Source organism: Pan troglodytes, chromosome 1, assembly GCF_028858775.2.
Source record: "Pan troglodytes isolate AG18354 chromosome 1, NHGRI_mPanTro3-v2.0_pri, whole genome shotgun sequence".
Classification (NCBI taxonomy): Eukaryota; Metazoa; Chordata; class Mammalia; order Primates; family Hominidae; genus Pan; species Pan troglodytes.
Window position 1 is genome coordinate 146094711 of NC_072398.2, and position 15000 is coordinate 146109710.

Genomic DNA, 15000 nt, shown 5'->3' on the forward strand with positions numbered 1-15000 from the left:
GTATGTGGTTCTTATTATGTTGAGGTATATTCCATCTATATCCAGTTTATTAAGGGTTTTTATCATGAAGCAATGTTGAATTTTATCAAATGCTTTTTCAGCATCAATTGAAATGATCATATTGTTTTTATTTTTCATTCTGTTAATATGATGCATCACATTGATTGATTTGCATATGTTGAACCATCCTTGTATCCCAGGGATAAATCCCACTTGGTCATGATGAATGATCTTTCTAATGTGTTGTTGAATTTGGTTTGCTAGTATTTTAGTTGAGGAGTTTTGCATTAATATTCATTCGAGATATTGGCCTGTAATTTTTTTTATGTGTCTTTGTCTGGTTTTGATATCAGGGTAATACTGGCCTCATAGGATGAGTTTGGAAGCATTGTTTCCTCTTCTATTTTTCAGAAAAGTTTGAGTAGGATTGGTATTAGTTCTTCTTTAAACATTTGGTAGAATTCAGCAGTGAAGCTGTGATGGTTAATTTGAGTGTCAACTTGATTGGATTGAAGGATACAAAGTATTGATCCTGGGTGTGTCTGTGAGGGTGTTAAGGAGATTAACATTTAAGTCAGTGGGCTGGGAAAGGCAGACCCACCCTTATTCTGGGTGGACACAATCTAATCAGCTGCCAGCTTGGCTAGAATAAGCAGGCAGGAAAATGTGAAAAGACAGACTGGCCTAGTCTTCCACCCTATGTCTTTCTCCCATGCTGGATGCTTCCAGCCCTCAAACATCAGACTCCAAGTTCTTCAGTTTTAGAACTCGGACTGGCTCTCCTTGCTCCTCAACCTGCAGATGGCTTATTGTGGGACCTTGCGATCATGTGAGTTAATACTTAATATATGTATTATATATGTATATATGTATATGTGTGTGTGTGTGTATATATATTTATACACATATACATTCCATTAGTTCTGTCCCTCTAGAGAACCTGACTAATACAGAAACCATCAGGTCCTGGGCTTTTCTTTGCTGGGAGACTTCCTGTTACAGCTTCAATCTCATTACTTGTTATTGGTCTATTCAGGTTTTGGATTTCATCCTGGTTCAATCTTGGTAGGTTGTGTGTGTCCATTTCTTCTATATTTTCCAATTTATTGGTATATAGTTGCTCATAGTATCCAATAATGATGTGAATTTCTGTAGTATCAGTTGTAATGTCTCCTTTTTCATTTCTGATTTTATTTATTGGATCTTCTCTCTGGCTAAAGTTTTGTCAATTTTTTTTAGCTTTTTGAAAAACCAACTTTTTCATTGATTTTTTGTATTATTTTCTTTATTTCAGTTTCATTTATTTCTGCTCTGATCTTTATTTATGTTTCTACTAATTTTGGGTTTCATTTGCTCTTGCTTTTCTAGTTCTATAAGATGTATCATTAGATTGTTTATTTGAAGTTTTCCCTTTTTTTGAAGTAGGCAGTTAAAGCTATAAAATTCTCTTTTAGTACTGCTTTTGCTGTATCTCATAGATTTTGGTAGGTTGTGTTTCCATTATCATTTGTTTCAAGAAATTTTTAAATTTCTTTCTTAATTTCTTTATTGACCCACTGGTCATTCAGGAGCATTTTATTTAATTTCCATTCATTTGTATAGTTTCCAAAATTCCTTTTGTTATTTGTAGTTTTATTCTGTTGTGGTTAGAAAAGATACTTGATATTATTTCAATTTTGTTAATGTTTTAAGACTTGTCTTGTGACTTAATATATGGTCTTTCCTTGAGAATGATCCATGTGCTGAGGAAAAGAATGTGTATTCTGTAGCCACTGGATGAAGTGTCCTGTAAATATGTATTAGATCCATGCGGTCTATAGTGCAGATTAAGTCCAATGTTTCTTTGTTGATTTTCTGTCTGGAAGATCTATCTAATGCTGAAAGTGGGGTGTTTAAGTCTCCAGCTGTTATTTTATTGGGGCCTATCTCTCTTATTAGCTCTAATAATATTTGCTTTATATATCTGGGTGCTCCAATGTTGGGTACATATATATTTAAAATTCTTATATCCTCTTGCTGAATTGACCCCTTTATCATTATATAGTGAACTTTTTTATCTCTTCTTATAGTTGTTGTCTTAAAATCTGCTTTGTCTGATAAAAGCATAGCTACTCCTGCTCTTTTTTGGTTTCCATTGGCATGGAATTTCTTTCTCCATCCCTTTATTTTCAGTCTATGTGTGTCTTTATAGGTGAAGTGTATTTTTTGTAGGCAACAGATCAGTGGGTTTTTTTTTTTCATCCATTTAGCCAGTCTATGTCTTTTGATTGGAGAGTTTAGTCCATTTACATCAATGTTATTATTGATAATTAAGGACCTACTCCTGCCACTTTGTTATTTATTTTCTGATTGTTTTGTGGTCTTCTTTCTCTCCTTCTTTCTTGTCTTCCTTTAATGAAGGTGATTTTCTCTGGTGATATGATTTAGTTTCTTGCTCTACTTTTTGTGTATCTGTTGTATATTTTTTGGTTTGAGGTTACCATGAGGCTTGCAAATACTATCTTATAAACCATTATTTTGAGCTGATAACAACCCTGTTTGCATAAACAAACAAGCAAAAAAAAATAACTAACAAAAACTCTATGCCTTAACATCGTCTCCCCAACTATTAAACTTTTTGTTGTTTATATCTTATTGTACTATGTCTTGAAAAGTTGTTGTAGTTATTATTTTTTATTGGTTTGCCATTTAATTTTTCTACTTAGGATAAGAGTAGTTTACACAAGCAGTTACAGGGTTATAATATTTTTTGTTTTTCTGTGTACTTTCTGATACCAGTGAGTTTTGTACCTTCGGGTGATTACTTATTGCTCATTAATGTCCTTTTCTTTCTGATTGAAGTACTCTCTTCAGCATTTTTTGTAGGACAGGTCTGGTGTTGATGAAATCCCTCAGCTTTTGTTTGTCTGGGAAAATCTTTTTTTTGAGATGGAGTCTTGGTCTGTCTCACCCAGGCTGGAGTGCAGTGGCACGATCTCTGCTCACTGCAACCTCCGCCTCCTGAGTTCAAGCAATTCTCCTGCCTCAGCCTCCCCAGTAGCTGGGATTACAGGCCTGCGCCACCATGCCTGGCTAATTTTTATATTTTTAGTAGAGACGGGGTTTCATCATGTTGGTCCGACTGGTCTCGAACTCCTGACATCGTGATCCACCCACCTCGGTCTCCCAAAATGCTGGGATTACAGGTGTGAGCCACTGCACCCGACCTTGTCTGGGAAAATCTTTATTTCTCTTTCATGTTTGAAGAATGTTTTCACCAGACATACTATTCTAGAATAAAAGTTTTTCTCCTTCAGCACTTTGAATATGTCATGCCCCTCACTCTTGGCCTTTAAGGTTTCCACTGAAAAGTCTACTGCCAGATGTATTGATGCTTCATTGTATGTTATTTTTTTTTTTATCTTGCTGCTTTTAGGATCCATTCTTTAACCTTGATCTTTAGGAGTTTGATTATTAAATGCCTTGAGGTAGTCTTCTTTGGATTAAATCTGCTTGGTGTCCTATATAACCTTCTTGTATTTGGATATTGATATCTTTCTCTAAGCTTGGGAAGTTCTTTGTTATTTCCCTTTGAATAACTTTCTACTCCTATCTCTTTTTCTTCCTCCTTCTTAAGGCAAATTACTCTTAAATTTGCCATTTTGAGGCTATTTCCTTGATCCTGTAGGCATGCTTCATTGTTTTTTATTCTTTATTCTTTTGTCTTCTCTGACTGTGTATTTTTAAATAGCCTGTCTTGGAGCTCACTAATTCTTTCTTCTGCTTGATCATTTCTGCCATTAAGAGACTCTGATACATTCTTCCTTATGCCAATTGCATTTTTCAGCTCCAGAATTTCTTTTTGATTCTTTTTAATTATGTCAATCTCTGTTAAATTTATCTGATAGAATTTTGAATTTTCTGTCTTATCTTGAATTTCTTTGAGTTTCCTTAAAAGAGCTATTTTGAATTATCTGTCTGAAAGGTCACCTGTCTCTGTTTCTCCAAGATTGGGTCCCTAGTGCCTTATTAATTCATTTGGTGAGGCCATGTTTTCCTGGATTATCTTGATACTTGTAGATGTTCATCTGTGTCTGGGCATTGAAAAGTTAGGAATTTATTGTAGTCTTCACTGTCTGGGCTTTTATTATCTGTCCTTCTTCAGAAGGCTTTCCAGATATTTGAGAGGACTTGGGCATTGTGATCTAAGTTCTATCTGCTTTGGAGGGCACCCCAAGCCTAGTAATGCTGTGGTTCTTATAGACTCATGGAGTTACCACCTTGAACAAGATCTAGGAGAATTCTTTGGATTACCAGGCAGAGACTCTTGTTCTCTACCCTTTTTATCTCCCTAACAAATGGAGTCTCTCTCTCAGTCCTGAGCCATCTAAAGCTAGGGTTGGAGTGACACAAGCACCCCTGTGGCTACTACCTCTGTGACTACACTGGGTCAGACCTGAAGTCAGCACAGCACTGGGTCTTGCCCAAGGCCAGCTGTAACTACTCCCTGGCTACTTCCTGTGTCCGCTTATGGCTCTGGGGCTCTATAGTTAGCAGGCGGCAAAGCCAACCAGGCCTGTGTTCTTCCCTCCAGGATGGTGAGTTCCCCCAGGACCCTCCTGGGTCCAGAGGTGCTGTCCAGGAGTCAGGGACTACAATAAAAAACCTTAGAAGTCTACCTAGTGTTCTATTGTATCGTGCCTGAGCTGGCACTCAAATTACAAGATGCGGTTCTTCCCACTCTTCCCTCCCCTCCTCCAAAAGCAGAGGAGACCTTCACCATGGTCATCACCACCAGAAGCCCATGGGCAGTACTGCCAGACTACCACTATGTTCTCTTAAGGCCCAAGGTCTCTTAAGTCAGCTTGTCATGAAGGTTGTCTGGCCTGAGACTCATCCTTCAGGGCAGTGGGCTCCCTTCTGGCCCACGGAAGGTCCAGAAATGCCATCCAAGAGTCAGCTCTTAGAACTGGGGACTCCAGGAGCCCACTTGTTGCTCTACCCCCCAATAGCCGAGATGAACCTGAAGCCAGCAAGTCTCAGAGGCTCACCCAAGGCCCTAGATGTAGTACCTGGGTATCGCTGCTGATTATTCAGTGCCCAAGGGCTCTTCAGTTAGCAGGTGATGAATGCTGCCAGGAATGGGTTCTTCCCTTCAAGGCAGTAGGTTCCCTTCTGGCCCAGGGTGTGCCTAGAAGTGTTGCCCAGGAGCTAGGGCCTGGAACAGAGGCATTATGACTCTGACCCTATCATGCTGTGGCTGAGCCGGTATCCAAGATGCAAGACAAAGTCCTCCCCACTCTTCTTTCTCCTCTCCTCAAGCAGAAGGAAGGGATCTTTTTTGGAGCCACTAGTTGTGCAGCCTGGGGTTAGGGGAGAGGTGATGTCATCACTCCTTTAGCCACTCTGGTAGTTTGGTAGATTGCATGCCCCTCTAGTCCACTGTTTCTGGGCCCAGTTCAGCACTAGGACTCGCCTAGAGTTGCAGTCCTTGTGGCCTAAATTGCCTTTCAAATTCACTTAGACACCCAGAGCACTTTAGCCTGCAGTGGTGAAGTTTGTGGGAACTCAAGTTCCAACCACAAGGACCTGTGATTCCCCTCTGGCTAGGGCTGGTTTAAATGTTCCCTCCGTGGGTGGGCATCAGCTGAATTTGGTCCAGTTTTCCTTTCTGCTCTAACCGGGCAGAACCGTTTACTGCCTCACAATTGCTGTGCTCTCCCTCCCTCAGCATGCAGAGGCACTCTGCGCACCAGGTGGCCACTGTTGGGGCTGGGGGAAGGGTGGTATCAGTGCTTCAGGACTGTTTTTTCTACCTCTTCAGTGCCTCTTTTAGCAATACAAAGTTAAAAGCAGGTAGTGCGAGTGCTCACCTGATTTTTGGTTCTTATGAAAGTGCTTTGCTTACATAGATAGTTGTTAAATTGATGTCCTCTTGTGAGGGGATGATCAGTGGAGGCTTCTCTTCTGCCATCTTGCTCCACCTTCTGGGCTTTTGCAAGAATCTTTATGTCCTTTGCCTATTTCGCAAGGGTTATTTCCACGGAAACTAGATGATACATTCTAGAAATGCTTAAGTGGGCCCACATAAACCATAACTGGTGGGAATATGCTGAAAATCAATGGGGGTACCACCATGAACCCCCTAATTTGGGAAACTTGACAATTTCCCCAGGATGTCTCACATACCTAAGTGAAACACAGGCACCTGATGTTTTGTTTTGTTTTATTTACTTGAGACAGGATCTCTTTCTGTTGTCCAGGCTGGAGTGCAGTGGCAAAATCATAGCTCACTGCAGCCTTGAACTCCTATGCTTAAGCGAATCTACTACCTCTGCCTCCCGAGTAGCTGGGACTATAGGCATCCACCACCACACTGGGCTGATTTTTAAAAGTTTTTGTGGAGACAGAGTCTCACTATATTGTCCAGGCTGGTCTTGAACTCTTGGCCTCAAGTGATCCTCCTGCCTCAGTCTCCCAAAGTGTTGAGATTACAGACATGAGCCACTGTGTCAGTCCCATCAGATGTTACTGACCAAGTGAGGGCACCTTAGGTGTGATAGGTAACAATTCATATATTAAATCTTGGGAATTCTTTACTTCTCTATTTTCTAAATTAACACAATTAGAAGCCCTAATAGTTTCTTCTCACATACCAGTGAATGGTCTTGCATACGTCCTTGTGCACAAGGACCCCACTTTGGAGACCAGTGCAGCAGGGGATAAAAACAACTTTCAGGCCCCTTGTCAAGTAGGGGGGATCACATAAGCCAAAGGCAATAGCAGCCTGGGCTGGTTAGCTTATTTGCTGACAAAATACCATCACTGAAACTGGTGTATTCATTTTCCTGGGGCAAAGGTCAAGAGCCTTTTACTGTTCTCATAGGGGTTTATAACCCCAATAAGGTTAAGAATCACTGATATCTTGTTTTGTTTTAAAACTTCAGGCTTCCGTTAGACTCTTAGTCATTGTTTTGATAAAGCTGAAATTGCCCTGATCATGTGATAGCCTTAAACTTAGCCAATGTCACACAGTCCTGATTATTTGTGGAGAGAGTAGGTTTTCTTAATGCCAACCTCATAGTCCTGATTATCTGTGGAGACAGTAGGTTTTCTTAATACCTGACAGTAGCTTTGTTGTGCCTTCCTCCTGTTTTCTTACCACAGTACCAGTCTCAGCCTTCTTGTCTTTCATTTTCTATTCCAGCATCTCTGGCTTTTATTTAACCCACTGTATGGGTGGCTTTCTATTCTATTTCAGATCTTATTTTTATGCCTTCAAACACTATGCTTTTTTTCTTTGATATTTTGTTCTTTAGTGTGCCATTATTAAACTTATAAAAATCCAGATCATGCATTTCCTATGGGTTAATGAAACATAAATAATTCATAAGAGCTGTGATTGCTCTTATTTATTTCATGCGATTTCAATTGCATGACAGCACTGTAGCTGATGGGTCTGTGTAATTTACATCTTCATTGATTTCTGTTCCTTAAGTGGTTTTACGGTACAGTTACTTTCATTCTCCTGACTTATGTTACCACAAGTTAGCAGCTCTATGCTTTTCTTAAACTGTTGGTGATTTTCATTTGTGATGGAAGTTGCAGTATTTCTGCCGTCTGCTGACTTAATTTTTTTGTTTGTTTGTTTTTGTTGTTGTTTGTTTTTGTCCCCCAGGTTGGAGTCCAGTGGCACATTCTCAGCTCACTGCAACCTCTGCCTCCTGGGTTCCAAGTGATTCTTGTGCCTCAGCCTCCCGAGTAGCTGGGGTTACAGGTTTGTGCTACCATGCCCAGCTAATTTTGTATTTTTGGTAAAGACAGGGTTTCGCCATGTTGGCCAGGCTGGTCTTGAACTCCTGTCCTCAAGTGATCTGCCTGCCCTGGCCTCGGAAAGTGCTGGGATTACGGGCATGAGCCACCATGCCCAGCCTCTGCTGACCTAATTCTTGGTTATGAAGCCTGGTTGTAATTTAAGACTCCTGTAAAACACCCAGCCAGGTGTTCAGCATTGCAAGGTATATAGGGTAAATATGTGTTAAATAAAAGAGTGTTTTATTTCTATGATATTGTGTTGTCTCTCTCTTTCTCTGTTTTAAAATTTTTTTCTCTCTTTACTTTGCACCATTTTTATACCATTTTATTTTTGTTATAGCAATAAGATATCGTGTGTGTGTGTGTGTGTGTGTATGTCTGTTTAATACCCTTCATCTACCAGGACAAACCTACAAATGGGGAAGAGGGAGGCAATAAAGAGCCCTCAGAAAAGTAAAGTTTAGAAAGTTTATACATTTACATTTTCCTTGAAATATCAGAATTTTTTAATTTTTAAATTTTTAAATTTCATTATCTTTTCCTCCCAAATGTACATATTATTTTAAAACTTAGGTTTATTAAAAAACAGCTATCTCATCATGCACCTTTATTATTCATTATAACTTTTTCCCCCTACATGTCTATCATTTTTTCATCAGTTGACTAGTACTAGCTTGTATTTCACTAGTTGGCTCATGTACTCTTGAGGGAAATGTTTTTCCTGCTAGTTTTTTCATTTTTCATCTTTCATATTGCTAAAAGTATTACAACTGCTCTGTAAATACCCAAATGAAACAATTATGGAAGGATAGATAGTATAAATAGTGTAACACAATGAGTGATCTCACAGTCATTATCTGCTACTTTGACCTTTTTCTTTTCGTTTTGCCTGAGACTTCTTAATAAAGTTTCTTAGGGCAATGCTAACATCAGTTATCATTTCTTGAACACTTAATGGCCACTCAGTCAAAGGAACCCAGCAGTCAGAAGAATTATTTGAAGCCTCTTGAAGCAATTGGGCTGCATCAAGCACTCTCTGTTTCCAGGGCACTCAGTGAATATTTCCAGTATAACTCTTAACTCATTGTATCATACTTTTATCTATTCACATTTGCTCCTGGAAGGCAGGAAAATGTCTCCAGCAGAGCATGGCTCACAAGGTATTCTTTTATTTATATTTATTTATTTATGAGACTGAGTCTTGCTCTGTTGCCCAGGCTGAAGTGCAGTGGTGCAATCTTGGCTCACTGCAACCTCTGCCTCCTGAGCTCAAGCTATTCTCGTGTCTCAGCTGCCTGAGTAGTTGGGATTGCAGGCATGTGCCACCACACATGCCTGTAATTTTTTTTTTTTTTTTGTATTTTTAGTAGAGATGGGGTTTCACCGTGTTGTCCAGGCTGATCTCAAACTCCTGGCCTCAAGTGATCCACCCACCTCGCCCTCCCAAAGTACTGGGATTACAGGCATGAGCCACCATGCCTGGCCAGTATTCTTTAAGTATTTGATTAAATGCCTTGTTTTGCACCACTGTTTCGAGAAAACAACTTCTTCGTCCTTCAGTTCAGTGTTTCTCACCCAGAGGCTGTGTGTGTGTGTGTTGGGGGGTGGGGGGAGTTGGGGGGTAGTTTCTATGGCTTTATTCTCAAGGGCCTGAGAATTCAGTGTACACCATTTCATATACTCTTTTTATTAAATGAAAAAGCATATTTTGAGTCATCAGGAGGGATGCTTTAGCAACACTGATCCACTACAGTGATAGCAGTTAACACTAAATTCAGTATTGCTGAAACATGCCCACCGGGGCTTCTTACAGGCATGTTCTCAGGAGATCTGAAAGTTCATGTTTGAGGATGTTGCTCTCAGGCACAGTTAAGATGCACCTTTTTCTTGGAAATGCCTCCCTCAATGCGCCCAGTCACATGCCCCCGTAGCACTTACCACATCGTCTATTATGACTCTTATGGGCTTTCCCACCAGCTCTCCCACCCCTCTCTCCAGAGTCAGAACTCTGCTTCCGCAATATTTACTTATTTTACAGCATTCACGGAACTCTTTAATAACTATGCATTGACAAGTCTTTCTCTCCTACTGGACACTAAGCATGTGCAGTTCAGGGTTATTCAGCCTTGTGTACCCAGCACAGTGCTTCCTCTGTGGACTAAGTGCTCATTAAGTTGGTCAAGTTGAGTCAAGAGGTGAGTGTGTCAGGCTCAGGACAAACACATGTTTAAGGCCTTCACATTCTTTTGAAATGAGACTCATTGTGGTGATTGCTTTTTCATTTCTTTTTTTTTTCTTTTTTTTTTTTTTTGAGGCAGAGTCTTACTCTGTCGTCCAGGCTGGAGTGCAGTGGTGCCATATTGGCTTACTGCAACCTCTGCCTCCCAGGTTCAAACAATTCTCTTGCCTCAGCCTCCGAAGTAGCTGGGATTACAGGCATGTGCCACCACACCTAGCTAATTTTTGTATTTTTAATAGAAATGGGGTTTCACTGTGTTGGTCAGGCTGGTCTCAAACTCCTGACCTCAGGTGATCCACCCGCCTCTGCCTCCCAAAGTGCTGGGATTATAGGCATGAGCCACCGTGTCCAGCCACCTCTGGAACTTCTGACTGTCCAACTTCAAGTTAGGGTTCCCATGACTCCCTCTTTGGGTTTGAATGATTTGCTAGGGAGGCTCACAGAACTCAGGGAAACACATTTACTGGTTTATTGTAAAGGATGTTACAAGGGATACAGTGAAGAATACATGAGGTAAGCTATGGGGAAGGAGTGTAGAGCTTCCGTGCCCTCCCCGGGTACAACACCCTCCAGGAACTGCCATGTGTTCCGGAAGCTCTCCCAACCCTGTCCTCTTGGGCCTTTTATGGAGACTTTATTGGATAGGTATGATTGACAACCATGTAGAAATGTGACTGGACAAAAAGGGTATGAACAAACACTAATAGACTGAGTGAGGGAAACCCAGCAAGGCCTGTCTGTTCAGATCCTTCTGGCCTCTCTGTGCAGCCTTCCTTCTTCCAGGGTTTGGGGCAGGACCCCTTCTGAAATGGGAGTCTTGTGACCTACAATCAGACAGGGTAGGTCAGAGAATTTTTTTATGGCTGGCTCCTACACAGCAAGGTGGGGAAGATGCCTGTCTTTGGGACAAGAAGGAGCAGGTTAAAGGAGATCAGGAGAAGGTCAGAGAGATTATGTTTTCTGAGGCCTGCTCATGAGGCCTTAAGGCGCCTCAACATTATAACAAAAGCTATGGGAGTTATGAGCTAGGAGCTGCGGGCAAAAACCAACATGTATGTATGCCATAATATCACAGATGGTAAGCATGGTTATTTTCTAATGTGTCTAATTTCCAGTATACTTAGTCCTGTTTCTGTTTTTAGTCTGTTTTATGTCACTTGGTTTCCTCATGTGCTTAGTTATATTTAACTACCTGTTTGTCATTGTGTTTTATAAGTTATTTGTTAGAGTGCCAAGTCTTAGGATGAACCTAAGACACAGAGTTCTGTGGGTGTTTCCGGGGATATGAAGAACAGTTCCACTCTGGGTCCTCCAGAACCAAGCAGGCCCACAGTTTGAAGTTCCCTGGCTCACCCAGGTGTAAGGCTCAAAGGTTTATGAGCCTTATTTCATCATGGCCTGGTTTATGGGCATTCTTTATCAGGATGGGTCTATTTTTAAATTTCCTTTTTCTTTTCTTTGATTTGGAACCACTCTGGCCTTCTCTGTAGTCCTATAAATTTGAGGACAGGCAGTTTTGATGCCTTTGGGCCTAGAATCTTGGCTCTCTTGTTCCCCTTTCCTGAGGCCACAGAACGGAAGCTGAGTGTACTTGAATGGTGGCAACTGGCTGTTACTCGTGTAGGTATCCCCCAAGATTGACCCAGGAGTTCTTGCTCTCCTTAACTCTTCAATCTTTTAAAGGTACTTCTTCACCCTCCTCAAGAAGAATGTATTGTATCTAGGATTTTTCTTTTCCTTCCTTCCCTCCCTCCCTCTCTCCTTCTCTCCCTTCTTCCTTCCTTCCCTCCCTCTCTCCCTTCTTCCTTCCCTCCCTCCACTACTTTCTCTCTCCTCCCTCCCTCTCTCCTTTTTCTCCTTCCCTCCCTCCCTCTCTCCTTTTTCTCCTTCCCTCTCTCCTTCCCTCTCTCCTTCCCTCCTTCCTTCCCTTCTCTTCTTCTCTCCCTCTTTCCTTGCTTTCTCTCTTTCTTTCCTCTTTTCCTTCCTTTCCAGCAGGATAGTTCTGAATAACTTAGCCCACTAATCCTACAAACAGGAGATTTAAAAATCTATTTAGAAATAGTAAATTATTAACAACTGACAATAAACCTTAAAATGGGCATCCCCTTTTAGGATTCTTTTAGATTTGTCAGTCAAGGCAGATAACATAGATCATCAGTCAGTATAAAAATACGTCACTTACATATTTCCAGTAAACAGATCCTTAAAAAATGACCCAGAAGTATAAAACCTTTCCAAGAAATGAGTAACTTGAATGATTAGCCTAACTTACTAGAATTTATTCTTTACCCTTACCATCAAGATACTTCCTAAGGCAAGAAGTCAAACTCAAACTGGCTTAAGCCACGAAGGGTATTTGTTGACTCAAATGGAAAGACTTGGGATGGATTACTTCAGGAATAGCTGGATCCAGGAATTCAAATATTGTCATTAGGCATAGTGTCTGTCTACCTGATCTTCAGTCTCTGACAAGCTCTCCTTTGGTGGTGAGATGGATTTTAGGAACTCCGGTCTCACAGTCTATGCTTGAAGTCAATGATCTCCAAACTTTGTTGATTATGTACCCAACAGTAAAAGTTGAGCATAATAGTCCCAATGTGTATATATTTCTTTATATATGATATGCTAGTGGATACTACTTTTATGTGTTATATAATGTATATTCTTTGTTATGGTGTACATATGCTGTAAGTTATATTGCTGTGTTGTATGTATATTCTATGTTGTACTAATTATGGAGTTCAATTTTTAGTTTTTAATATAAATAATAAAATAGAAATACTAATATTTTTTATACTCCCAATGGATTGTTGTCTGCACCCCACTTTGGGGACTACAATAACAGTCCTGTGAACCATGTCTCATTGGTTCTTTTTGGCCTACCTTGAGTCATGTGCCCATTCCTGAGTCCAGAGTCCTTGAAATAGTAAAAGCAAAATTTTATTAATATAAAGTGACAGATATCTGAGTAGGCTTAAATAGAGAGATGCTATTTATCTTTTTGAAGCTATTTATATTCTGGAATCATATAATCACTGATATTTTATCCAAAAAAGGAGTCATAGTCCTTCTCTCAGTACAGAGTTACAGAACAAAGATTCTCTTCTTCCATAACAATCTAATTCCGTTTGTTTATACTAATTTTCTGTAATGTCGTACCTGGAGTATCATGAAAATGTCCTGTCTGGTTTTTGTTCATATACTCACTCACTTAACAATTCATACACACACACTCACACAAACATAAACATACATACTTTCTGTAGTGACAGATGAATGCTCTATGTTAAGATGTAGGAATTGATGAGTCTTGTAAGTAAAATCCAATTTTTATAATTCTTGAGATTGACCATTTTTTTTTGTTGTTTTTAAATTTTAATTTTTTTGAGAGGGAGTCTCGCTTTGTCACCCAGGCTGGAGTACAGTGGCGTGACCTTGGCTCACTGCAACCTCCACCTCCTGGGTTCAAGCAATTCTCCTGTCTCAGCCTCCCGAGTAACTGAGATTACAGGTGCCCGCCACCACACCCAGCTAATTTTTGTATTTTAGTAGAGATGGGGTTTCACCATGTTGGTCAGTCTGGTCTCGAACTCATGACCTCAAATGATCCGCCTGCCTCGGTCTCCCAAAGTGCTGGGATTACAGGTGTGAGCCACCATGTCTGGCCGAGATTGGCCATTTTGAACAAGATGGGTGGCTGTGTGGAAAGGTAGGAGGTAGAAGGTCTGGAATAATTTTTCATGTAGTTTTAGAAATGGGAGAACCTCCCTGCCATAACTAGAGTTGCTTTTTTATTTTGTGTTCATAAAGAGGCTTTTCAGTATATGACATGCCATATGTACCAACTCAAGTTTGGGGAAAGCAAGTTACTTCAAAAGGAACTGAGGGAGAGGCTTTCCTGGATATTTAAAATTAACCTTCTGTGGCAGAAATGCAATGGCACATCGTGATTCTGAGATGAAAGAAGAATGTCTAAGGGAAGACCTGAAGTTTTACTTCATGAGCCCTTGTGAAAAATACCGAGCCAGACGCCAGATTCCGTGGAAACTGGGTTTGCAGATTTTGAAGATAGTCATGGTCACCACACAGGTAACTTATCTTATTATTTCATTTGGTTTTTCCCTTACCACAAGACAAAACTCTTTTCATGTGTTCTGTACTTGACTTTTGTTCTGAAAAGCCCACACTCAAGTTCATAAAACTAAAATTATATTGACTCTGGAGAGCAGAGGGTAGGTTGAAGTTCTGTTTAGAAGACAACCTTGTCTTAGTAAGAGATCCTGAGGGCCTCTCTGTACAGATTCTATAAATGCTGAATAAATGTAGATCTGTGGGGAGGGGTTTCTATATCTGAGTGACACACATTTGTGTTCTGGAACTCTCTATTAAACACAGCTTATTCAAATATACTTCCAAAATCTGCATTTTTTTGTCTTCAGACTTATAGAATCCTAAGTTTTCCTTTTATCATACCAGTGTGCTCTATCTAAGTAAATACTGATCCCAGGTGCTATCAGGATTATACAAAAGCTAAATTTAGACCTTTTGTTCAAGTTCATATTATTGAGCTCTTTATTACCAGTATCAAAACAGCCATCAGAGTTTTCCTCTAGTTTTGGGGCCTGTATTGCTGAACCAGTATTGGGGAGGCTTCTCTGTAGGTCAGGGGTCCCTAATCCCCACCATGGACCTGTTAGGAACCAGGCTGCACAACAGGAGGTGAGTGGTAGACAAGGGAGCAAAGCTTTATCTGTTTTTTTAGCTGCTCCCCATCGCTTGCAGTACTGCCTGAGCTCTGCCTCCTGTCTGATCAGTGGTGGCATTAGATTCTCATAGGAACGCAAACCCAATTGTTAACTGCACATGCGAAGGATCTAGGTGCGGCTCCTTATGAGAATCTAATGCCTGATGATCTGTCACTGTCTCCCACCACCCCTAGATGGGACCTTCTAGTTGCAGGAAAACAA

At 40.5% G+C, this 15000-nt stretch overlaps 1 protein-coding gene across 8 annotated transcripts in view; it reads left to right on the forward strand.

The window, feature by feature from the left end:
* Positions 1 to 15000, forward strand: part of MCOLN2 (mucolipin TRP cation channel 2) — a 75005-nt gene that overhangs the window by 17554 nt on the left and 42451 nt on the right. For 4 of the 8 annotated variants that reach the window (XR_673120.4, XR_001707444.4, XM_513523.8 and 1 more), the window contains exon 2: positions 13963 to 14122. Coding sequence is in view for 4 of the 8 variants with exons in the window: in XM_513523.8 (XP_513523.3) it covers positions 13963 to 14122 (160 nt within the window). In the remaining 4 variants the exon portion in view is untranslated. Of the gene's footprint in view, positions 1 to 7657; positions 7998 to 13962; positions 14123 to 15000 lie in introns of all 8 variants that reach the window. The other 4 variants (XR_010153418.1, XM_063800079.1, XR_010153419.1 and 1 more) reach the window with 2 other exon arrangements.